This window comes from Lontra canadensis, unplaced genomic scaffold, assembly GCF_010015895.1.
Source record: "Lontra canadensis isolate GAN:19392208 unplaced genomic scaffold, GSC_riverotter_1.0 scaffold68, whole genome shotgun sequence".
Taxonomy (NCBI): domain Eukaryota; kingdom Metazoa; phylum Chordata; class Mammalia; order Carnivora; family Mustelidae; genus Lontra; species Lontra canadensis.
In genome coordinates, this window is record NW_022631062.1 from 1794732 (window position 1) to 1818615 (window position 23884).

Here is a 23884-nt window from a genome sequence, read left to right on the forward strand (position 1 = left end):
CCTTTGCTGTAAGTTAGCGGAGGTCTGGTTCTGGTGCTTGCTACCAGCAAGCGCTGCCACGGTCCGCATCTTAATGTAGCTGTGTGATTTGACAGCCATCCGAAGAGCATCCCTGATCATAGATGGTGCTGAAACTGCCTTCTTACTTGTTCCTTCGTAGTAAAGCATTAGAAGCTACTATTCTAAAAGAACAAATATCTGAAAGATTACACTTGGAACTCTATCCCCTACACCCGCGTTATCTTAGAAGGGTAGCCACTCTTCACTTGATGGAGACCAGCAGAATGGGACAGAGGACAAGTAAATGTTGACGGGGGGACATGGGAAAGAAAGAAAGGTCCACAAGATTAGATTCTTCGAGATCTCAGGGGTCATTGAATTGGAAGGTTCTAGGTATCCAGAAAGAGGCACGAGTTCACAAGACATGGGGAAGGGAGAAATGGAGGAAAGCAGGAGCAGGAGATGCTGCAGACAGCCCTTTCTGCTGTTTGCCAGGTGGCAGCCACACATGGTCACACAGGCCATCACAAGAGGGCACCGTTGGAACTCTGAGAAGGATCCAGAAACTGAATGCGAGCACCCAGTGCCTCACCTTCCAGAGGAGAGCTGTGTTACTGCAACTTGGACCCATGAGGAAAAATATTTTTTTAATTAACATATAATGTATTATTTGCCCCAGGGGTACAGGTCTGTGAATCTCCAGGTTTACACACTTCACAGCGCTCACCATAGCACATACCCTCCCCAGTGTCCATAACTCCACCCCCTTCTCCTTACCTCCCCACTCCCCAGCAACCCTGTTTGTTTCATGAGATTAAGAGTCTCTAATGGTTTGTCTCCCTCCTGATCCCATGAGGAAAAAGATTTTTAAAGGGAAAGTGACAGGGATAAGAAAGGGGGATGTAGAAGTTTCTGTGGGTGTCCAGGAAGACTAATGGATGTGGGAAAGTTGAGGGTTCCAGGCTTTCTGAGCAGCAGGCACATTTCCTCAGGCCTCAGCCCCATCAAAATTCCAATGCTGTTGACCTCCTGCAACCCACTTGATGTCCAGAGTCCTTTGGTATCCTGGAGGGCAAGCCAGGGGACATCCCCAGTGTCGGAGTCATTGGTGGCTGGGTTATACATGAGTCTATGCAACTTTAGTTCCGACTTGCCTGGTATTTATTGAGATCTGAATTCACTCAAGGTGTCCCAAGTTAATTGGCACAGTCGGATAGATGAAGCTCAGCTTTGGGGGGGGTGGGGAGTAATACTCTTACTTTCTAAATTTTCATTGAGGTATAGCCCATATGTAGAAATGGTGGTCCACAAATTCTAAGCGTATTGCTCAATGATTCTCATAAAGTGAACATGTCCATCCAAAAAGCATCGAGAAACAGAATGACCACAACCCCACGTCCCCACTCGTGCTTCCTCCTACCACCCCCTCAGAGGGTAAACACAACCCTGACTTCTCCAGCACAGATTAATCCTGCCTCATCTTGAAACTTAGGTAAGCCACACAGTATGTCCTTTCTAGTTTCTTTTGATCAATGCCATATTTTAAAATTCACCTGCAATGTTGTGGGCAACGTTGGTTTCTTCATGCTCTGATAGTATTTCATTGGATGGATATACCACAGTTTATTTTTCTATTCTACTCACTCACGAGGGACATCATGGATTTTTGAGTGGTCCCACTGTGACTATTATAAATCATGCTTCTGGACATTTCTATTGAGGGTATACCTGGGAGTGGAATTCTGGGTCGGTCATACTGTTTGAGGCCATAAATGACTGATACAAAGTCTCTTGCATGATTTTTCTACCTGAAAAAGGCAATTCCAAATGTGTTTCAAGCAACATCGTCAGCAAAATAAATATATAGGCTTTGAAAAAAAAATACTGGGACAGAAAGAGGAATTAGTTCTTACCTAATTTCATTGGCTCCAGCATTCTTCATGCTGTAGAAGGTGGCCACAGGGTGGGGGAAACCGTGACCCCCAGGGCCCTCCTCTGCACTGCACCCCTGCCCTGAGGCCTGTGGCAGAGAGGTCGGGGCAGCCGTGTGGACATGAGGCTCAGGCTGCCTGCTATCCCGTGAGTAATAAAGCCCAGCTCTCTGATCCAGGAGTCTTGTGTTTTGTACTGGTCCGTATGAAACTAGAATAGGCCAACTGGTTAGCTTTCAAGAACAGTTCTTAACATCTGAAAACAACCTCAGGTGAAACCATTCCATAGTCATCCCTCGAGCATTCTGTGCCTCCAAGGAGAAGAGTACAAAACCTACAGGCTACCTCAGGTCTGGCTGAAGATTGGTGGAGTCGCCAAGAGACATCGAATGCCCAAGCCGAAGGGCTCTGGGTGTTGCCCAAGTCCCAACTGCCATCTTACAGACGAGGGAGATGGTACACTTCCCACGGGGGACCTGAAGTCTCCCAAGGTCTGTAAGGGAGGGACACATCTTCCTGGCCACAAGGCGGCTTTTCCCACACCTGAGAGCAGAAAACTCCAGTGTCATTCAGTACCCCTCCTTGCTTATGACAAAGGCCCAGATGTGCTCTCAAAGTCAGCTTGGTGCTTTAGTCAGCCGCTGACATTCAGCCCCAGAGGGGAGGCAAAAATGGGGACTCGTGTCATTGTTATTTCAATGTGTTCATGTAAACTCATGAGGCCGGAGGATGTGGGACATCCTGGTGAATGTTGCTAGTCTGTGCCAGTGAAGAGGCAAGCACCATTCAGTGGTAATTTGGGCAGCACGCGGGGTCTGTGAAAGGTTGAAGATCATGGTTTTGTTGAAGAATCTATCTGCACAATGTATCATTTTCTGTAACGCTGCTCAGCAGTCTGGTGATGGGAGAGGGAAAGAAGTCAGTGGGGTGATCAAGACTGGGGCTCTGTATGGTGGCCTTGGTGGAAGAACACAAGGGCATGGGTCTTGCGGGGCAATGTCTTTGAAGGGATGGGGGCCTTAGACTCTATGTTGTTTTATTAGAGAGTCAAGATAGGAAGCCAAGAGATGGGAAGAAAATGAAAATGTCAAGGGAATGGGGCTCCAAAAAGTCCAAAGGAGAAGTATGAGATTAAGAGAAAGCCAGATAAACTAGGTAGTTTGATGTTGGAGTTCACGTTCAGAGCTGATGATTAAGTCCAAGGTGGTGGCCATGGTGCAGGGACCAGGAAGATGATGGTAACTGGAACAGAGGTCAAAGAACAGTGAAGCTAGGATGTCAGATGGGTCATTTGCATAGATGTCACCACACTGGCTGATAACAATGGAAAGGAAGGGCCAAGAGGACTATAGAGCTGTTTCACTGTACCCTCAAGGAACAGTGGCCTTTACAGGGGAAGAGAGAAATAGGAGATTGTGAACAAGAATGGAGCAACAAGGGTGTCCCCTTCAAGTGGACCCGGCATATGCGCAGGGAGGAAGGACAAGCAGCTTTCATTTGCTAAGGCCGCAAGGACAGAGGTTGCCCAGGAGAGAGCTCAGCTCAACTCAGGAAGAGGTCGCTGGCAGAATTAAGATGGAGTAGAGTTTTTTTTTTTTCTTTTACCAGTGTCGTGTGTGTGATGGAGGAGAGGGCAGAAACAGTGGAAGTTAGTATCCAGAGGAAGCAGCGCGTAACAGTGTGGGCAGGACAGTGGAAGGGGGTAAATGACAAGGGGGTTTCAAGTTGGGCAGTGGCCAGGGACAACAGATATGGATCCTGGCTAAATTATCTGCCCTTAGGTTCCCCAAAGGAACCCAAGTATGACTCAGGGCTAGTGCAGGCTAGGGCTCCATGACATGATAGCCCATTGACTAGAGTTCAAAACAATATGTTGGTATTTAAGGGCCCAAAGAGTTAGTCCCCCAAGATTATGGTCTTGTGGTATCATTGGTAGGGGAAGCCCCCGGGGTCAGGGAAGAGTAGTCACTTGAGTCTGGATTGTGATTTGTTTGAAATCCTACATAGGCCAAGAGAGGGTTTATTTTTATCTCACTTAACAAAATGTTGAACAGTGAATGATTTGGAACAGGGACAGAGATACCAAAATGTCATCAGGCACCCAGGTTTCTTCCAGCTATGCACTCCTCCATAAGGTATGGTCTTTGTCCTCATGGTCACAAGGTAGCTCAAAGAGCTCCTGCCTTCACAACCAACTACATTGCAGGAAGGAAGAAGAAGGAAGAGAAATGGCAAGAGAGGCTGCTAACTGACAACCCTCTTTAATGATCCTTCCTGGAAGCCCCACCAATGACTTCAGTAGGGTTAGGGTTAGGGGTTAGGGTTAGGGTTACGGGTTAGGGTTAGGTTTCCATCTGAAAGAGGGGTTGGGAAATGCAGCCTTCTAATTCAGCACATTCCACTCCCTGCCCACAAAAAAACAAAACAAAACAAGTAACACACACACATTTATGTGGTTATTCTGGTAAGGAAAAAAATCTAAGAATGGATATTGGGTGGGCAACTAGAAATCTCTGGTACAGATATTAGAGAAACATGAAATACTATTATTCAATTCAACTTGACTCAGCCTTGCACAATAATTCTCTACCCATATATAACATGATTTCCAGGCTTCCCTATTTCATTTCTGGTTCAACATCTCTTCCTTCAACCTGGATCACTGGGGCACTGGTCCTTCATTGCAAGTTCTCCCTTCTATCTTCCTTTATTCTAAGCCATAACTGAGCTCCCAAATTTCCTTGGTCACTGAAAAAACAGAGGGTTCTTCTTCAAGTTCTGTCACAGTCTTAGAAACCACCTGTATCAGTTAGTCCTTGCTACATAACAAACCGCTCCAAAGCTTAGTGTCTTAAAATGACCATTTTATTCTCTCTCACAATTCTGCAGGCCAATTGGACTTAACTAGGTACCTCTTCATCTGGTCTCACTAGAAACACTATTTTGCGAGTTTCTGTAATTAGCAGTTTTCCTAACAGATACAACTACAGCCGTTGAACACAAGACGCTGTATGCCAAAGTTACTTCACACTAAAGGAAAACAATGTTTTTGCCCTACCATCTTAAAACGTTGTATGTGTTGGTTGTATTAAAGAGAACATTGATGGAAAAAAGGTTACTAAATTTTTTTTAAAAAGGATTATTAAGAGTTTCAGTTTAAAAAAAACTTTAAGAGTGAGGTTACACATATGAAAGGTTAGTAAGTGGACTACCTTCTCTCCTTCCTTCCTCCTATAGCTCAAGGCCTTCGTTGCTTCAAGGGACAACAGGAAAATACTTGGGGAACCTTCTCTTTATGACCCAGAATCTTAAAACATAATATATATTCATCCACAGGGAATATACTCAAGATTAATTACCATACAAAGCTGTTGCTGAATTTGAAAGAGAGAAACAGAGAAAAGGCGGCGTTGGTCTTTCTTCTGAACCCTCTACTTGCCTGGTTTAGTTTTAGATATTTCTCTGAGGCCTTAAGATCAACAACTTAAGCTCATTTGCATTGCACTTGTGAGGCCTAATAAAGCAGTCCTGTGCTCCCGTAAAAGGAAGTAATTTTATGAAGTTTTAAGTATATAGAGTGTTTCCAAAGAAAAAGAAGAAAACCCACATTTTCCAGTAAAGCAAATAATTCTACATAATGAAACAGAGCATTCACAACACATTTTCTTACTTAGAAAAACTTAAACCATGACACAAGGTGATTAGTTGAATATTATTACAAAGAATTTAAATATACAAGTTTGGCTATAAAAGATCAGGCTCAGTCCACTTAGATAAAAATCTATCTGCTATGTCAGTTTCCAAGAAGTGCCAGAAAAGTCAGAGAAACAATAACCTGTGGGGTTTTGTTGTTGTTATTTATTTTTAATTTTTTTTTAAATTTTAAACTTTTTAAAGTTTTTATTTATTTATTTGACAGAGAGAGAGAGTCAGCAACAAAGGGAACACAAGCAGGGGGCGTGGGAGAGGGAGAAGGCTTCCTGCTGAGCAGGGAGCCCAATGCCGGGCTTGATCCCAAGATCCCGGGATCATGACCTGAGCTGAAGATCACTTCAGCTTAATGGCTTAACGACTAAGTCACCCAGGTGCCCGTGTTTTTTTTTTTTTTTTTTAATAATTCTAAAAATGTTTTATAGAGGTCCATCAATTCATGGAGACAAATCAGATACACTGGAGGATGGGGTGCTGGGGGGAGAAGGGAGGAAAGCTGAGCTTTTTCCACACTTCCACATTTTATAAATTCAGAAATGAATGAATGGTACTATACCGAAAGGCAACTATTGGCATATCTTCCACAAGAAAGACATCTTACAATAATGTTTCTGTTGGTAGGTTATGATTTTTCATTTTGTTATTTCTACAGTGGGGCGATCTATGATGTTGTATCAGAAAACAGAGAACGGGCGTAAGAAGCCAAACATAAAGACACAGAAGACCAGAGTAACATTCAGCCAGTTGCAGATAAAAGGTCATCTGGACACAAGCCTGAGAGCAGCACGACGCCGTCCACTGCAATTTCTCCGCGTTTTCCCTTGCCACGTTCTGCTTCAAAAATGATCTAATAATGGAGAAGATTAAAAAAAATTTACTTCAAACCATTCGAGTCAATGATATAATCAAACTATTTAATAGCAATTAAACAGAACTGAACTCGGGGCACCTGGCCAACTCAGTCAGTGGAGCATGAGACTCTTGAACTTGGGTGGTGAGTTTGAGCCCCATGCTGCATAAAGATTACTTAAAAAAAAAAAAAAAGGGGGACTGAACTCATCAGCCCCTATGGCGAAGGGACAGGCATTGACATTGCATATATAATAATGTATTTTTCAGATGTCAGTATCTGCACTGAGAGGACTATATTCAGAGAAAACAGGGTCACTGCCACTCCTAAAAGCATCTGCACAGCCCCAAAAAGCTAAGAAAGGTGTGGCAGAAGGAGGACAGAGCCCGGTGAGGGGCTCGATCCCAGGACCCTGAGATCATGACTTGAGCTGAAGGCAGAGGCTTAACCCACTAAGCCACTCAGGCACCCCATAAGTTCTTTTTTTAAGATTTTATTTGACACACAGAGAGAGGGCACAAGTAGGAGTAGTAACCAAGGGAGAGGAAGTAGTAGAGCAGGGAGCCCAATGTGGGGCTTAATCCTAGGACCCTGGGATCGTAACCTGAGCCAAAGGCAGAAGGTTAACCCACTGAGCCACCCAGGTGCCCCAAGTTGCATAAGTTCTTTATTTTGGATGCTAACACTGTATCAGTTGTCATTTGCAAATATTTTCTCCCACTCAGTAGGTTGTCTTTTAACTTTTTGTAATTGTTTCTTTTGCTGTGCAGAAGCTTTTTATTCTGATGTAGCCCCAACAGTTTATTTTTTATTTTGTTTCCTTTGCCTTAGAAGACATCTAGGAAACTGTTGCTGGGACTGATGTCAGAGAAATTACTGCTTTTCTCTCTTCTAGGATTTTTATGTTTTCAGGTCTAACATTTAGGTCTTTAATCCAATTCGAGTTTATTTTTGTGTACAGTATAAGGAAGGGGTCTAGTTTAATTCTTTTACATGTAGCTGTCCAGTTTTCCCAACACCATTTGTTGAAGAGACTGTCTTTTCCCCATTGTGTATTTTTGCCTCTGTAGTAGATGAACTGACCATATAAGTGTGGGTTTATTTCTGGTTCTCTATTCTGTTTCATTGATATATTTGTCTATTTTCTGGACAGTTCCATACTGTTTTGATTACTATAGCTTTGCAGTATATCTTGAAATCTGGGATTATAATACCACTAGCTTTGTTCTTTTTTCTCAAGATTGCTTAGGCTATTTGGGGTGCTCTGTGGTTCCATACAAATTTTAAGATTTGTTCTTGGGGCACCTGGGTGGTTCAGTGGGTTAAGCCTCTGCCTTTGGCTCAGGTCATGATCTCAGGGTCCTGGGATCGAGCCCCGCATCAGGCTCTCTGCTCGGCGGGGAGCCTGCTTCCCCAACCACCCCCCACACCTGCCTCTCTGCCTACTTGTGATCTCTCTCTCTCTCTGTCAAATAAATAAAATCTTAAAAAAATTTATTTGTTCTAGTTCTGTGGAAAATGTTGGTATTTTGGTAAGGATTGCATTAAATCTGTAGATTGTTTTGGGTAGTATGGATATTTTAACAATATTTGTTTTCCAAATCCATGAGAATGGAATATCGTTCCATCTGTTTATATCATTTTCCATTTATTTCATCAGTATTTTATAGTTTCCAGAGTAGTTCTTTCACCTCTTTGGTTACGTTTCTTTCTGGTATTTTATTATTTTTGATGCAATTATAAATGGGTCAATTTTCGTAATTTCTCTTTCTACTCCCTCGTTATTAGTGTAGAGAAATACAATAGATTTCTGCACATTGATTTTGTATCCTGTGAACTCACTGAATTCATTTGTCCATTTTAATAGATTTTTGGTGGAATCTTTATGGTTTTCTACATGTAGTATCATGTCATCTGCCAATACTGAAAGTTTAACTTCCTCCTTACCAATTTGGATGCCTTTTATTTTTCTTGTCTGATTGTTGTGGCTAGGACTTTCAGTACTATGCTGAGTAAAAGTGGTGAGAGTGGACATCCTTGTCTTGTTCCCAACTTTAGGGGAAAGGCTCTTCCCCACTGAGGATGATGTTAGCTGTGGGTTTCCATATATGACCTTTATTATGTTGAGGCCTTCTCTCTAAACCTACTGTGTTGAGCATTTTTATCATGAATGGATCTTGTACCTTGTCAAATACATCCGTTGAAATTATCCTATGGTTTTTATCCTTTCTCTTTTTGATATGGTGGATCCTGTTGACTGATCTGTGAATACTGAACCACTCTTGCATCATAAATCCCACTTGATCATAGTAAATGATTTTTTTAAGGTATTGTTGGATTCGGTTTGCTAATATTTTATTGAGGATTTTTGCATCTATGTTCACCAGAGATATTGGGCTGAAGTTTTCTTTTTTTTGTGGTATCTTCATCTGGTTTTGGTGTCAGGGCAATGTTGGCCTCATAGAATGAATTTGGATGTTTTCCTTTCTCTTCCGTTTTTTGAAATAGTTTGAGAAGAAGAGGTATTAACTCTTCTTTGAATGTTTGGTAGAATTCACCTGTCGAGCTGTCTGATCCTGGACTTGTGTACCTTGAGAGATTCTTGATTACTGATTCAATTTCATCATGGGTAATCAGTTTCTTCCAATGGTTGTCTGAGGTATCTATTGACGCTAGATTCTTAGCAACAAGACTCCAGCCTTAGTAAAGATTTCTGTGTCCTGGCCAGGCATGGAAGTTGAAGAGATGGGTGACTTTACGCACTGGATGGGTACAAAGAATATCCATGGCCCCCAGGATAAAGTGAAAATGTGCTGTCCTCTCTTAATATCCGGGCTGCTTTTAGCCCTTCAGGAGTGCAGGGCACCCTAGGGAGGGGCACCCTCCCTCAAGCCTGTGTGAGCAAATAGCAGAGAATGAATCCCATCCCGCTCCCCCCTTATTCAGCATCCCCATCCTCCAGTACGCCCCAGTAAGGGTGCCCTTCATACTGGAAGAGTTAAGGGCATAGGTGCCTGCGTCAGGGCCTGGCTGGGCCCGAGCGTCCCTCTTGACAGAGCAGTGTTGTGTTACAGTGTCCCTGCTCGCTGGGCTCTTTGGCGGCATATTTGCAAAAATGTGTACTAAAAAAAAAAAACAAAAAAAACCCCACTGTTTTGATGGCACATGCTACTACCTGCCCCCAAGCTACCGTGTTGTAGAAAGCATTTCTCAGTATAAAAATTCGGTCATGGAAGTCATGATGAATGTTATGTGGAGGCGTATTTCAATTCTCCAACAGGATGTCAACTATGCATAGCACAGCCCAGTGTCACAGTCCCCAAGCCACGCTATAGCCACAACTACGTAAATATGTGGGTTGGGTTTGTATCAAGGCAAATATGTTGCATAAACTAGAACCAATGTGTGCATCAGCACTAAGCAAGCATGGGAAAGAGGGAAAGAATGGTGAGAAAATTCACCTATAGCCCAACGTGTATTTTATCTATAGTCAGATCTCAGGACGTATTTTAAATAAGATGCTCTGCTTCAGTGTGACACATAGATAAAAAGATATTGAATATAACGTCTGACCCTAGACCCCAGGTTTCCTACTACTGTGTATTATCAAAAAACAGGATTTTCCTTATATTTATGAATCATTCCTCTTTCACAAGCAAAGTGTCAATGGAATCCCGATTCATGGATCCACTAATCGCTCTTCTTCTGCAAACCCTTAGTTGGTACTCAGCTGTTCGTGTATCTCCTTCTAGCTTCCACCCTACCTCTTCCCTTCTCACCTCAACCGAGCCTTACACAAGGGTCCACAGTGGCTGCCTCCCAAGCTCTACTCCCTTCCTTCCTCATGTCTCTGTAGGGTGGCCTCCTGTTCCCCTCCAGACAAGCCCTACAAGGGGTACCAGCCACCTCCTGATAGTCTAACCTGATAGACACTTGTCATTTTTACCCTATGTTCTTCCTGTTTCAACTCACTGACCAACTTCCTCTCACATGCTGTTCCCATTTCCTTTCTTAAACCCACTGGACAGTAAAGGACTGATCCGGGAGGTCTGGGTTGTCTAAATTGTCTGAACCCTGAACATTCTAAAGAAAGGTTTGGCTCTTGACTGGTTCCTGGGAGATAACCTCTAAGTCCTTGGAATATCTTGTCCCTTAAGAGTGTTTTTGGGGGTGCCTGGGTGGCTCAGTTGTTAAGCATCTGCCTTCGGCTTGGGTCATGATCACAGGATCTTGGGATCGAGCCCCACATTTGGCTCCCTGCTCTGCCGGGAGCCTGCTTCTCCCTCTCCCACTCCCTCTGCTTGTGTTCCCTCTCTCACTGTCTGTCAAATAAATAAATAAATAAAATCTTAAAAAAAAAAAAAAAAGAGTGCTTTTGCCCGTCCCAGATAATGTACGCTAACAATGTGACTTCTAGCAGGGGCCCTGGGTCACAAAGAAAAAATCTGACCTTTGGAGAGGCTGCAGACTGAGTAACAAAGGTCAGCTGTGCAGGCTGTCACGTGGGCAGACTGACCCCTCCCCCACCCCAACAAAAACCCAGAACACCAAGGCTTGGGTGAGCTTTGCTGGTGGGCCACATTTTGAGAGTGTTGTCACACATCACTGCTGGGAGAACCAAGGACTGTACGTACAATTCTCCTAAAGGAGGATTACCATGAGCTTGTGCCCACTCTCTCCTGGACTCTGCCTTAAGCACCTTTTCCCTCTGCTGACTTTATTTCACTATAATAAACTGTAATCATGAATACAGCAGGTTCTCTGAATTCTGTGAGTCCTTCTAGGGAACCACAGAACCTGAATGGTCCTGGGACCCCAGACAACAGCCACAATCTCAGTTTAATCTAAAAAATGACCTTCTAGGGGCACCTGGTGGCTCAGTGGGTTAAAGCCTCTGCCTTCGGCTCAGGTCATGATCCCGGGGTCCTGGGATCGAGCTCCACATCGGGCTCTCTCCTCTGCGGGGAGTCTGCTTCCCCCTTTCTCTGCCTGCCTCTCTGCCTACTTGTGATCTCTCTCTGTCAAATGAATAAATAAAATCTTTAAAAAAAATGACCTTCTAGGGCGCCTGGGTGGCTAAGTCGGTTGGGTGCCTGTCTTCGGCTCAGGTCATGGACTCAGGGTTTTGGGATCGAGTCCTACATCAGGTTTCCTGCTCAGCAGGGAGCCTGCTTCTCCCTCTCCCTCTATCTCCTACCCCAGCGTTCTCTCAGATCAATAAATAAAATCTTAGCAAAGAAATGACCTTCTAGCTTCCATTCATTGGGGTAAGTGCTGGGCACTGAATAAATGAGCAAGACATTCTTTTACGTATTAAGGATTTTGCAGTCTGGAGTGAGAGGCTGCTGTGGAGGAGCCGGACCCCCGGACAGATCTTGTCTCTAGGGCACGCGATGCGCATGCGCCTGACACGCCAGCAGGGCTTACCCACTGTCTTGCTCATTTTGCTCCAGAATGCAAACTCTTGTAACTGTAGGGAAAAAGTCTTATCTTTGTGGCCCCAGTGCCTGGGTACTTGAGTGTTTTGCTTTGTTTGCTGAATCATGGGAAAACAACGTTAGTATCTCATTTAACACTGGCTTTCTCTCCGCTTACACTCTTGGTAGTGCCGATCCCTTGATACAACGGAACTGTCCCAGTCTTCCACCTCTCGTCCTCACTTCCGGTCTCCTCCCAGGCCAGGATATTGTTACTGTTTTTCACAAACACTCGAAGCTTCCCGACTTTTTCTCCGGCCAGCCGGTAATCGAAGAGCAAACAGAAGTTGCTTTGGGGCTGCAGGTCTCGGAGGAGGAGTTTCAAGCGGCCGATATCCCTCCGGCCCGCCACGGCCGGAACTGCCATATAGTAGCCAACAGCTGCGAGAGGAAAAGCACCCAGTTAATGGAGCCACTGTATAGGGTCTGCCTGTAATGTCTAAACAGCATAGAAAAGGAGTGATAATTGGAATTAAAAAATTTAAAAACCGTTAAAAAAAAAAAAAAAAAGAACACGAATGATAGTGTCCTCGAGGGGAAGCTGAAATCCTTTTCACTTCAAACACAGGAACAAAGTTCACATGCTAAAATGGCTCTTAGGGATCGCAAAGATGAAATCCTTTATGGTACAGAAAAGGAAACAGGGTCAGAGAAACTGAGGAATTTGTCTGCATTCACAAAGTGTGGTGGTAGCAGATACACAGTAGGAATCTAATGAAACACTCTTTTAGCACTGCAGGTAATTTGCAGCTGATGGAGAACTTGTGTTCCAGAACTTTCCACCTTGGTTGTGGGAATGTACTTTCCCCCAGAGTCAATGATATGTATGACAGCCAGCTCATTAGGTAGTGTGGCATTTAGTCCACAACATACATGAATTTGTCCTAATGGTTTCATGGAGCTCAGCCACTTGTAGCGTACCAGTCTGAGTTCTGATTTAGGATGACAGGAGCACATCTATTTCTAAATCCATCTCCTAAGTATCTCTTAACCCATGGTAGCAGTCATGGCTCATCTCTGATACTCGGGTCGTGGCTTTGATGAACCTGGGCAAAAATTCTCATAGAATGGGGTCTCACAGAATGGGGTCTCAATGAAAAGAAGGAATTCCTGCGGAAGCCAGGACTGTCCAGTCTTCTCTCCCAGCTGGTCAAGTTGCCAGATTCAGCAACTAAAGATAAGCACACTCAGGAGAGTCTGCATTTCAGTTAAGGAGAATGTCTGAGATATACTGAAAAATATTTCCTGCTTATCTGAAATGTAGGCATCGTGCATTTACCTAGCCACTCTGCCAGTGACACCCTCTCTTCGGTGACCCACTGTGGCAGATTTCCCCTTCTCTCTCAGCTAAAGCCCACGTTGACCTGTCCTTGAGATTTCATCCTTCTAAAAATGCTGATTCATCCTGTGTTTCTTCTATTGAACTATGTAGAGAAAGGCAAGCCCACTTAGAGATCTGAAGGGGACACAGGAGGGAAGAAAGTACGTTTTGAGTGACACAAAGGCTGAGAACTTTGGGGCCATTTGTAAACATGGGACTTCCCATTGTTATCTCTAACACGTTGTTAGCCTCAGGAGACAGGGATTCCATTTATGCTCCAAATGGGAGCTGCGAGCTAAATGCTCTACCCAAGGGAAAAGATAGGGCCCATCAGTAGCGTTCAATCAAGTGGAAAGGGCTGGGATGCCACAGCTCAGAGATGAAGTTGAGAAAAATCCAAGTGGCCAGCAAGAAATCTGTAAGCAATTGCTCCTTATGGTATTGATACTTTGAGGGGTGACTCTGCTAAAACTTCAGGTACAGGTAGAGGTCATATTTCCTTTCCAGATTTTTCCCACAAAAAGCAAAAACAGAAGCTACAGCACACCATTAGCTGGCAAACTGGGGAAAAGGAACAATTTCTTTTTATCTTTCCCACAATACTCTTAAAATGCACATGAACTTGGGGCTCCTGGCTGGCCCAGCTGGTAGAGTATGCAACTCTGGACCTTGGGGTCAGGAGTTTGAGCCCCACATTGGCATAGAGATTACTTTAAAAAAATAGTTTTCCTTTAAAAATCTTTTAAAAAAATGTACATGAATTCCAGCATCTCTCTCTCAGCAGCAGGAACTACTATGGAAGAGTTTTACTGGAACATCCTGGGTGTGGGTGGGTGGGGGTAGGAGGGATAAGGCAGAGTATACATGCTGAACCAACTTAGCCACTCCTCAGGGGAGATTTCAGGAAGGTCTAAAAGTTTCCAAACACGACAAACAACCCTGACCTAACGAGAGATAAGAGTAATAACCCTATATCACTGGAGAGCCTTCTTTACCTGTGTCCTACCACAGAGCACAAAAGAGTAAAATCTAAATACCATTATCTCGGTCAGCAGGATTCCAGTCAAAGTCATCCTCTATATCCTGTTTCCAGTCGCAAACCCCATGGTCAAAGCTGCAGTCAACTGAGATATTTAAATCTGCTAAGAAAAAGGGTACATTTCATAATCATTAAGAATATTAGAAACATGTCTAACATTTGGAGCTTGGGAAGGCCACGCCACGTTTTCTGTTGCTGTTGAGCACTGAGCTAAACTACTCCATGGTGCTGCTGCCCTGGTAGCCATTTTGTTTGGCCAAACAGCCTACAGGAGTCTAAAACTGACCTTCGCCCCTCTTGCCAGTGCAAGCCCTAGGGGCAGCCTGCTGAGTCACAAGAAAATGTAAGTTCTTGAGATGACTTCCCAACAGTTCTTGTGATCAACAGTCTGCCCTGTCTCCCAGGGCCATCCTCTCAGGGGACCCTAAGGGTGAACTCCTTTGATAAGACTCCCTTGGAGCTCAACAAGATCCTGATCTTTCTGGTTTGAACTGACCAATCCACCTTTAGCCCAGGAACCCCAAAGCACTCCATACATGAACACTAATAAGGGCATGTGCCCCAGGTCCTGTCTCTCTTTCTTTAAGCACCCTGCCTCGACTTCCCGTGTGGCCCTCGAGATGTGCCATGATCCTCCAGGGCCAGTGACTAATACATTTCTCCATTTCAATTTCCCTAGTGGCCTTTTATTGAACCATCTGGCATTCGGGGGCTCTACTTAACAAATATTAATTTAAAAAAGTCACCACAACTGCATGGAGCACAGATCATGGCAAATGAAATGGCCTTAAGGACAGTGTCAAATCAGATACTCTTTTTCAGTTTAAATATGTGCGGTCCTTCTGGACAAATTGTTGTTATCTTAAAGAAAAAAAAGGGGGGGGAAACGCCTGGGTGGCTCAGTGGGTTAAAGCCTCTGCCTTCAGCTCGGGTCATGATCTCGGGGTCCTGGGATCAAGCCCCGCATCGGGCTCTCTGCTCAGTGGGGAGCCTGCTTCCCGCCCCCCCTGCCTACTTGTGATCTCTCTCTGTCAAATAAATAAATAAAAATCTTAAAAAAAGAAAAAAAAAAGACTCCTGGTAGCCATGTTCTTCACAATTTAACTTTGTAGCACCATTCCCAATGCTTAAGTCTGGCCCGGCCTCCTGACTTGCCTTGGCTTACAGAATACAGAAGCGATGCTGAGCCAGTCCTGAGCCTAAACCTCAAAAGGCCTGTGTGCTTCCACTCGCTTCCTTGGAACCTTGCCACTGCTTCATGAGAACAAGCTTGGCTGGCCTGCTGGAGGATGAGACACCACCTGGAGCAGCTGACTGCAGACATGGGTAAGCCCCACCCAGGCCAGCTCAGATCAGCAGAACTACCCAGCTGATCCAGACTCCTAAGCAAAAAGAAATTTCTATCACCGTAGGCCACTGAGGGTCTGTGGTTGTTTGTTACGCAGCACTACTGTGGGAATGGGTAAGGGACACTGGTGCTTGGGCCCGGAATGTGGTACTTTTCACGTTGTGGGCCCTCAGGTGTTGAAGTTAAAGCAACTGAGTCATTTTCTTCCATCTTCAAATATAAGCTATCTGCCTCGACCCATCACTCTAGGTGTCGGGCAGGAGGGGTGGAGAGAAGACAGCCTTCCAATATTGTCACCACGGGTACTAATCACATAAAGGTCTACTATTTTCATACTCGCACTGTTTGTCAGGATGTTCTGATTCTTCCCTTGGGTGTTTAGGAATGGAGCAGTGATTCATACCTCATCGTACAAAGACATTAAATGACATGCGACATTGTCAAAGAGCAGACGCTTGGGAAAAAGTATTATTTACCTTTGTGTTTGAGTCTGGATGTGAGTTTTCCATGGACCAGAACGAGACCCAATCCACCTGCTTCATTCACCTTAGGGGCTAATAAAGAACACTTGGTCAGTTCAGAAAAACCCTGAACCCTCACACACTAAGAAGGAAATGAATGGACGACGGAACTAGGAGACTCTAATTATAGAGTATGTTAGAACAGAGTTTCCTTAACATCCCCAAAGCATTCACATTGGTTTCACTTCCCTTGTCTAGAACATCATTTTCCAAAGATGTCCTAAGCATCTACACTAGTAACACGCCCCTTCTCAGCAGGGTTTGGAAATATACATTCTTGAGATTTTCACTCTCTATTAGAGACGATAATGCCATTGGTATGGTAGCTCTTGGAGAGGTGTGCCTGGGTCTACTTTTCATTTGCTTAAATCTAACAGCCATGGAGCCAAGGACACACAAGGCAAAAAACAGGCAGCAACAAACGCCTGGCAAGAAAGAAACGCAAAGTCTCAGCCTGGGAACGTGAGCGCGCCCACACGCGCGCACAGTGGTTGGTTATCTAGAAACTGCCCTGGAGGGCGAGACTCCTGGTGGGGTCCCACAGAGCAACCAGTGAGAAGGGCAGTCATCCAGTTCATGGGAAAACTTAAGCTCATCTACAGAATGTTTCTCCCTACAACTGTCATTTGGGCCTTTAAATTGTAGCCACGCCACTGTGATAGGACCCTTGCAATGAGCGGGCTGATTCAAAGTGCCTTCAAGGAGTAAAAAGGCAGAGCTTGGGAGATCTGCTTGGATCCGGGGTCTCTCTGGTTTGGGGGTGCACTGTGTGGACAGCTAGGTAGCCAGACAACTATGCTTGTAGAGTAAGCATGTGTGCTTGGTGGGGGGCAGAAAGAGAATCTGCATTGAATAGGAACCCACTCCCCACCCTACCCCCGAAAGGGGAAAAGACCGATCCTCCCTTGTTTCCCACAGCAGCAAATTTGATTTGGGATTTGCTGAAGATATTGCTATCCAGAGCTTACAGAGAACCCTGCTTCTTAAGGATCAGCACGGAACCTAATTTTACTTCAGGCACAAAGCTGTCTTTTCTTCTTTCACTTGCCAGGAGAAGTCACAACTCATTTTTCATAAAATGTGTAAAATAACAAAAACATTACTCACAGAACACATCTCCTCGAAGGCTTTGCTCCCATTCTATGTGGTTCTTCAGGGCTTTCTCATTTTTTTTCTCGTCCTCAAGTCCCTCTTTCTTTCTCCCTTCCTTCTGTTTTTTTCCTCCATTAGAGTTCCTAGCTCTGGAAACAGTCTCTTCAGAGTTGAGGGGTCGTAAGTTAACCTTAGGGGCAGGAGTTCCAGAAGGTTCTGTGATGACATTTTTAATTTTTGTCTTCTTTTTCATGCTGTTTTTGTGAGCCAGCAATTTCTTGATTCTGTCTTTGATGGTACCAGGTGCTCTGAGGACTTCCTTCACAGAATTTTCAGGGATAACTAAAATAAACAATCAAGGTGGGACATTTCACATTGGCTGTTAATTGGGTGCCTCATGAAAAATGTAACATTTAAAGTGTGGTAAATGAATGTTTCCAGAATCAACCCACATAAGGCTCTACCTCTCGATGTTTCTGAAGTAGGCTCCATGCCCAACATGGGGCTTGAACTCAATGACCCTGAGATCAAGAGTCGCATGGTCTACCAACTGAGCCAGCCAAGTGCCCCACTAGCACTTGCTATTCTAGGAAGAACTATATTTGCATCTATTTAAAGCAGTTCCAACATTATGGTAGTATCTTAGCTACCTTTCATTAGAGGACATGCTTTTGTTTTGCTTCAGAAGTTACTGCAGTGAAATAAATACTTTCTCCTCCCAAGGTGGGCTACAGATCCCACAGTGAAGGGTTTTCCAGGTCCTCTACTCTTTCTGCATTCATACTGATGCTCTTCAAAGCTGTTGTTCGGGCAACCTACTGATTTGTCCAAATTTGATGTTCTATGATTATAGTGATAGCGATAGCTTGAACCATATAAACTGCCAATAATGGACCACTTATAACCTCTAAAAGTGGTGATTTATGGTTCAGTGTATACAGACCCAATTTTTCTTCTCTGTTCTCTCTCCCCATTTGAATCTCTTCACTTCAATCAACTACTATCTAAAACTAAATGATTTTATTTATTGAATATTTAGAGAGGCTTCTGTATCTACTATCTTACACTCATTTTCTATTTCTCACTAGTAAATTAAGTTGCTTTTAGAAATGCACTTCTAAAAAATATAAAATAGGGCAACTGGGTGGCTCAGTTGGTTAAGCATCTGCCTTCAGCTCAGGTCATGATCCTGGGGTCCTGGGATCGAGCCCTGTGTCAGGCTCCCTGCTCAGTGGGAACCCTGCTTCTCCCTCTTCCACTCCCCCTGCCTGTGTTCCCTCTCTCGCTCTGTCAAATAAGTAAATAAAATCCTAATATACACACACACACACACACACACACACATACATATACATAACATATATTTAAAATATGAATAAAATAAAAATAAAAATAAAAAAATATATATATATACACACACAATCTCAACACTTCCAGGTTGATTCTTCTTACTGCCCCCCCCCCTTAACCAATGTCCCTGGTGGGGGCAGAATATGTTTGTGTGGAAGAACACAAGAGGTAGAATGGTCATTTAGCCCAATACCTCTGTTCTGTAGATGACACAACTGGGTGATGCTGAGTCACTTGCCTAAAGTCACTCAGCTACCGGGGCAAAGTTAGAATTTGAGGGTTAAGAAGATGAGTGACTCCTTTTCCAGTCCTATGTACATGACAGGTTTATTCCTGTTTTAGGGCTATGGATTACTTTTTTCTAGGCTGGTTCAAATTCCTTGAGATCTAAGGTCCAAAGATACATGCCCCTTTTCCAGGGATCTACTCATGATAATTAAGAATACCCAACCGATATTAAAAAAAAAAAGGTAATTTTGTTTTTAAAGATTTTACTTATTTATTTGACAGAGAGAGAGCACAAGAAGGGGGGAGCAGCAGGCAAAGGGAGAGGGAGAAGCAGACTCCCCACTGAGCAGGAAGCCTAATGTGGGGCTCCACCCCAGGACCCTGGGATCATGACCTGAGCTGAAGGCAGATGCCTAACCAACTGAGTCACCCAGGTACCCAAAAAAAGGTAATTTTTAAAGAATTAAAAACAGTGATCTCTAAAATCAGATATATTGTCCTTTTATAAAATACCTTGGCATGTGCCAGTCTAAGACTAGGCAAGAAAGGGTCTGATAACGCCTGAACCAATTCACTCAATGCTACTACTTGGACATAATTTAGAGGAAAATGAAATAAGGGAGTAGACATTAAGTCCAGTGCCTAAAAGAATTCTAGAAAAAGAAACTGGATTGGGATTTCATTAGAATAGCTGTCTTAGAAATCTTCTAATCTCTTCTCCCACTCAGTTTCTTGTCCACCATTTGGCTGATTTGATCTGTACCAAAGAATAGAAGAATAAACGAGAAGTCTACAATATTTGGGATAATCAAAAGAAGGAGGAACAATGCTTTGAACATATATATGTTCTTAATTAACACATCACTTTCAGTTTGAAATCAATCTAAAGCTGTTATGGCAAGAGCTGCATTTCCCTTTTCAATGAAATGTTCGAGCCGCTTATCAGCATGACAGTCCGTACTTACGGGCTGGAAACCAGCTACTAGTAATACAAGTAATGTATCATTACTCCTTTTCCCGACCTTCAGATCCGCTCTGCAAGAGACTGCATGTTAAGCTTTGATTGGAAGGCGCTGATCATATGGCCCTTCCTCTGGAGGTCCCACTGTGTAATTTTATCAACGGTTCCCTGAGTCTTTTCCCAAGACCTCACATGAAAAATTAACAGGAAACACTCATTCCCTGGAAATTTTCTTCATGCAATCAGTAACATAAAACTAAGGACCTTTACTAAATAATGGGGAAGAGGGTTTCAATCCACATCAGGCAAACCTAATCATCTACTTTTAATTTCTGCTTTGAAGTTTCAATTTTTTCCTATTGGAAAAAAAACATCAAACCATCACAACCTTTGTGGTGTCAACAATTTCACCGCTTTAGTATGTAAAAAGAGCTGGGGCAAGGGAAAAAAGCTAGGCATATGCATGACTATGAATGGATAGATGTGGCTTTTTTTTTTTAAGATTTTATTTATTCATTTGACAGACAGAGATCACAAGTAGGCAGAGAGGCAGGCAGAGAGAGAGAGGAGGAAGCAGGCTCCCCGCTGAGCAGAGAGCCCGATGTGGGGCTCGATCCCAGGACCCTGGGATCATGACCTGAGCGGAAGGCAGAGGCTTCAACCCACTGAGCCACCCAGGCGCCCTGATAGATGTGGCTTTATCTAGATATTGCTGTTTCAAACTTGACTTAACCGGTGACTGTGTCTCTTAAACATTTCTGGATCAATGCACCGTCTTCTTGGGAATATAAACACGTGGGAGGAGAAGTTACAGTAGGAGGGTCACGGGCACGTGTGGGGATCGCGGACCTAAAAACAGGGAATTTCAGAGTTTTCAGAATCACAGTCCCGCCTTCTACTGACATTTTCTCTTCGGAGAGATTGGAGAGTTCTCTAAATATCCACTTTGTCAAAAACTTCTACCTACCTGAAAATCTTAACTTTAGAGAAGATCGCTATGATGTGAGAACATCTTTGCCAAGAGGAGCAGGACTCTGACACTCCTTCACCTGGGCTTGGCTCATCAGATGGTCTCAAACCACCCGGCAGGAGAAAGGTTCCTCTCATCTGAACTCTGCGCACGGCGCTGGGAGGAGAGGCTACATCACAGGTGAGGGCAGTACTGTGACATGGGGCCCAGCAGACAGGGCGGGGCTGGGATGGCAGAAAGGCTGAGCCACGGCAGCTTGCTGTGGAGTGGCCCACGAGCGCTCTCCGTCCCCAAGGAGTAGCCACAGGTCACAGACACACCTAACCTGCGCTTAAGCACATAGCCCCGTAGCCCACTTCCCTGCATCCTCTGGGCATTTGTCCTCAAACCAATACTTGACTCCCCTTTGCCTCAGTTTACCCATTTATAAAGTTGGGGGAAGAATAGGGTTTTTGTGGGTTTAAATGGGCAAATACATGTCCATTACTAAGATTAGTGCGGAACATATATTTGGCCTGTTTGCTGTTCTTTCTGTTTATTTATAAAAAGGTTTCGTTTATTTCTTTATTTATTTGAGAGAGGGAGGGAGATGGGGAGAGAGAGAGAGAGTCTGAGGCAGACTGCGTGCTGAGCAGAGAACTCGGTGCGGGACTCGATCCCACAACCGAGATCATGACCTGAACCGAAACCAGGAGTTGGATATTGAACCGACTGAGCCACCCAGGTGCCCCTGTTTGCTATTATTTTTAAAATTCATCACCAGAATGTTGAAAATCTTTTACTGAGTTAAAAAGGTATTTTTCCAGGCCATCCCTCCAAACGTCTAAGGTTTCCATTATAATCGAAAGAATAAAGTTGGAATGGCCCATTGTAGCCACGCCTGTGATCTTAACTATGTGGTCTATAAACTGAATTAGATCAAGAGCACATTTCTAAACGACCAAGGGAATGCTTTTGATGGGAACAATTGTTGAATTCTGCTAAAGAAGCCATTGCCGGGGCGCCTGGGTGGCTCAGTGGGTTGAGGCCTCTGCCTTCGGCTCAGGTCATGATCCCAGGGTCCTGGGATGGAGCCCCGCATCGGGCTCTCGGCTTGGCAGGGAGCCTGCTTCCTCCTCTCTCTCTGCCTGCCTCTCTGCCTACTTGTGATCTCTGTCAAATAAATAAATAAAAATCTTTAAAAAAAAAAAAAAAAGAAGCCATTGCCATGATCACTCCTACTACTACTGCACAATTATTGAGCATTTGATATATTCTGGGCTGGAACCAAGCCCTTTATATGGGCATTTTTTTTTTATATGGATTATTTCATGTAATCATCAAAAGAATACTAAGGGCCAGATATCATTATCTGTATTTTTTAGATGTGGAAACTGGAGCCCTAAAGGTAAAATTGCTTGTTTACAACCCACAGGTAGTAGGCCAAGGTAATGCGGCTCCAGAAGCCACGCCCCTGGTAACAAAGGGACATCGTTTCCTTTCCTAAATTGACTCACTACCCAAGTCAGGTAATATTGAAATTTTGATTTGCTTAGAATGAGTAGAGCTACTGTCAAATTATGACGAAATTATCTATGGGGCACCTGGGTGGCTCAGTGGGTTAAAGCCTCTGCCTTCGGCTCAGGTCATGATCCCAGGGTCCTGGGATCGAGCCCCGCATCAGGCTTTCTGCTCAGCTGGGAGCCTGCTTCCCCTCTCTCTCTGCCTGTCTCTCTGCCTACTTGTGATCTCTGTCTGTCAAATAAATAAATAAATAAAATCTCTAAAAAAAAAAAAAAGACCAAATTATCTAACAGTATAGTATTAATACTCACATATATTAGACCAGGAAGAAACCATACACGTCTGCATAAAAGGTACTCCATCCCCTGGGCACATACGTGCACAAGGACAGTCTACTAACTCCTCTTGTTTTTTTTTCCCCCCTTGGGGGCGGGGGAGGAGGAGAGGGAGAGAGAGAATCTGAAGCAGGTTCCATGGAGCCTGACTCCAGGTTGGATCTCACGACCCCGAGATCATGAAATCTAGAATCCGACGCTTAACTGACCAAACCACCTGGACGCCCCCTAACTCCTCTTCCGTACTGCAACACAGAGTCTGGACTTTTGCAAAAACAATGAACCCATAATAGAAGTTGCTGTATCAGTGCTGTATGTTATGTGACAGCAATTCATGCGCACACAAAGGCATTTTACAATATAATGTTTTGTAATGCGGCAAGCTAACTGAACGGGATTCTCAATTTTGTTTGCATGACTTTCCTACGCACGTTAGAGTGAATCTGGGGCCATCCTTTCGGCAGTGTGGTTAAGAGTCTGTTAAGATCAATTTTCAACAGACACACAGCTATTTATTTTACAAACGATCAAAGCAGAATGGAAAGGGCTGGGCAAGTAATACGGTGAATGACCCAAAGACGGTTTTCTCTTTTAAATAAACATTCTGGCGAGAGATGAAGAAAAAATCCAGCTGCAGAATGGGCAGGGATGAAACGAATAGTTTCAAGGTACCAAACAGAACATTGTGAGGAATCTGAGGTTCCACAGAATACAGAAACATTTGCTTTATCCAAGAATACGCCTAAAGCTGGATGGTCAAAGAAAAACGGAAGTCTTAACATAAGAAATGTTTGTGTTGATGTGGGATTTATCATTTCAAAACACTAGGGGACAACATAGAAAATGTGGGCAGCAAACAGCTATCTGGCTGCAGGCTTTGGGACACTGCCTTCATTTGGACACGAGTAACACATTGTGGGGGCGCGGGGGGGCTCAGTCAGTTAAGTGTCCGACTCTTGATTTTGGCTCGGGTCATGAGCTCAGGGTCAGGAGACTGAGCCCCACACTGGGCTCCACGCTCAGCGGGGGAGTCTGCTTCAGATCCCCTCTCTCCCTCTGCCCATCCACTCGCTCACATGCTCTCTCTCTCTAAAATAAATAAATAAAATCTTTAAAAAAAACAGTTTCAAGGGGGTTCACTGAGCAGGAAGGAAGATGACCCCAGGTTTATTCTGGGCAGTTTTTGCTTTGATTCTTAGGCCTGGGGCTGGGGGTGGGTATGCGGAGGTGAGTTGTCCAGTTCCTGC

General features: G+C 44.1%; 1 protein-coding gene across 8 annotated transcripts in view; it reads right to left on the reverse strand.

Annotated features, from left to right (window-relative positions):
* Window positions 1–6025: 6025 nt before the first annotated feature.
* Window positions 6026–23884, reverse strand: part of EGFL6 (EGF like domain multiple 6) — an 85739-nt gene continuing 67880 nt past the window's right edge. For 3 of the 8 annotated variants that reach the window (XM_032880181.1, XM_032880187.1, XM_032880184.1), the window contains 5 exons: window positions 17306–17632; window positions 16154–16231; window positions 14328–14432; window positions 12088–12350; window positions 6026–6489 (listed from right to left, as the gene is read on the reverse strand). In XM_032880181.1, the coding sequence (XP_032736072.1) occupies window positions 6379–6489; window positions 12088–12350; window positions 14328–14432; window positions 16154–16231; window positions 17306–17632 (884 nt within the window). In that variant the 3' untranslated portion in view covers window positions 6026–6378. The remainder of the gene's footprint in view (window positions 6490–12087; window positions 12351–14327; window positions 14433–16153; window positions 16232–17305; window positions 17633–23884) is intronic. The other 5 variants (XM_032880182.1, XM_032880185.1, XM_032880183.1 and 2 more) reach the window with 3 other exon arrangements.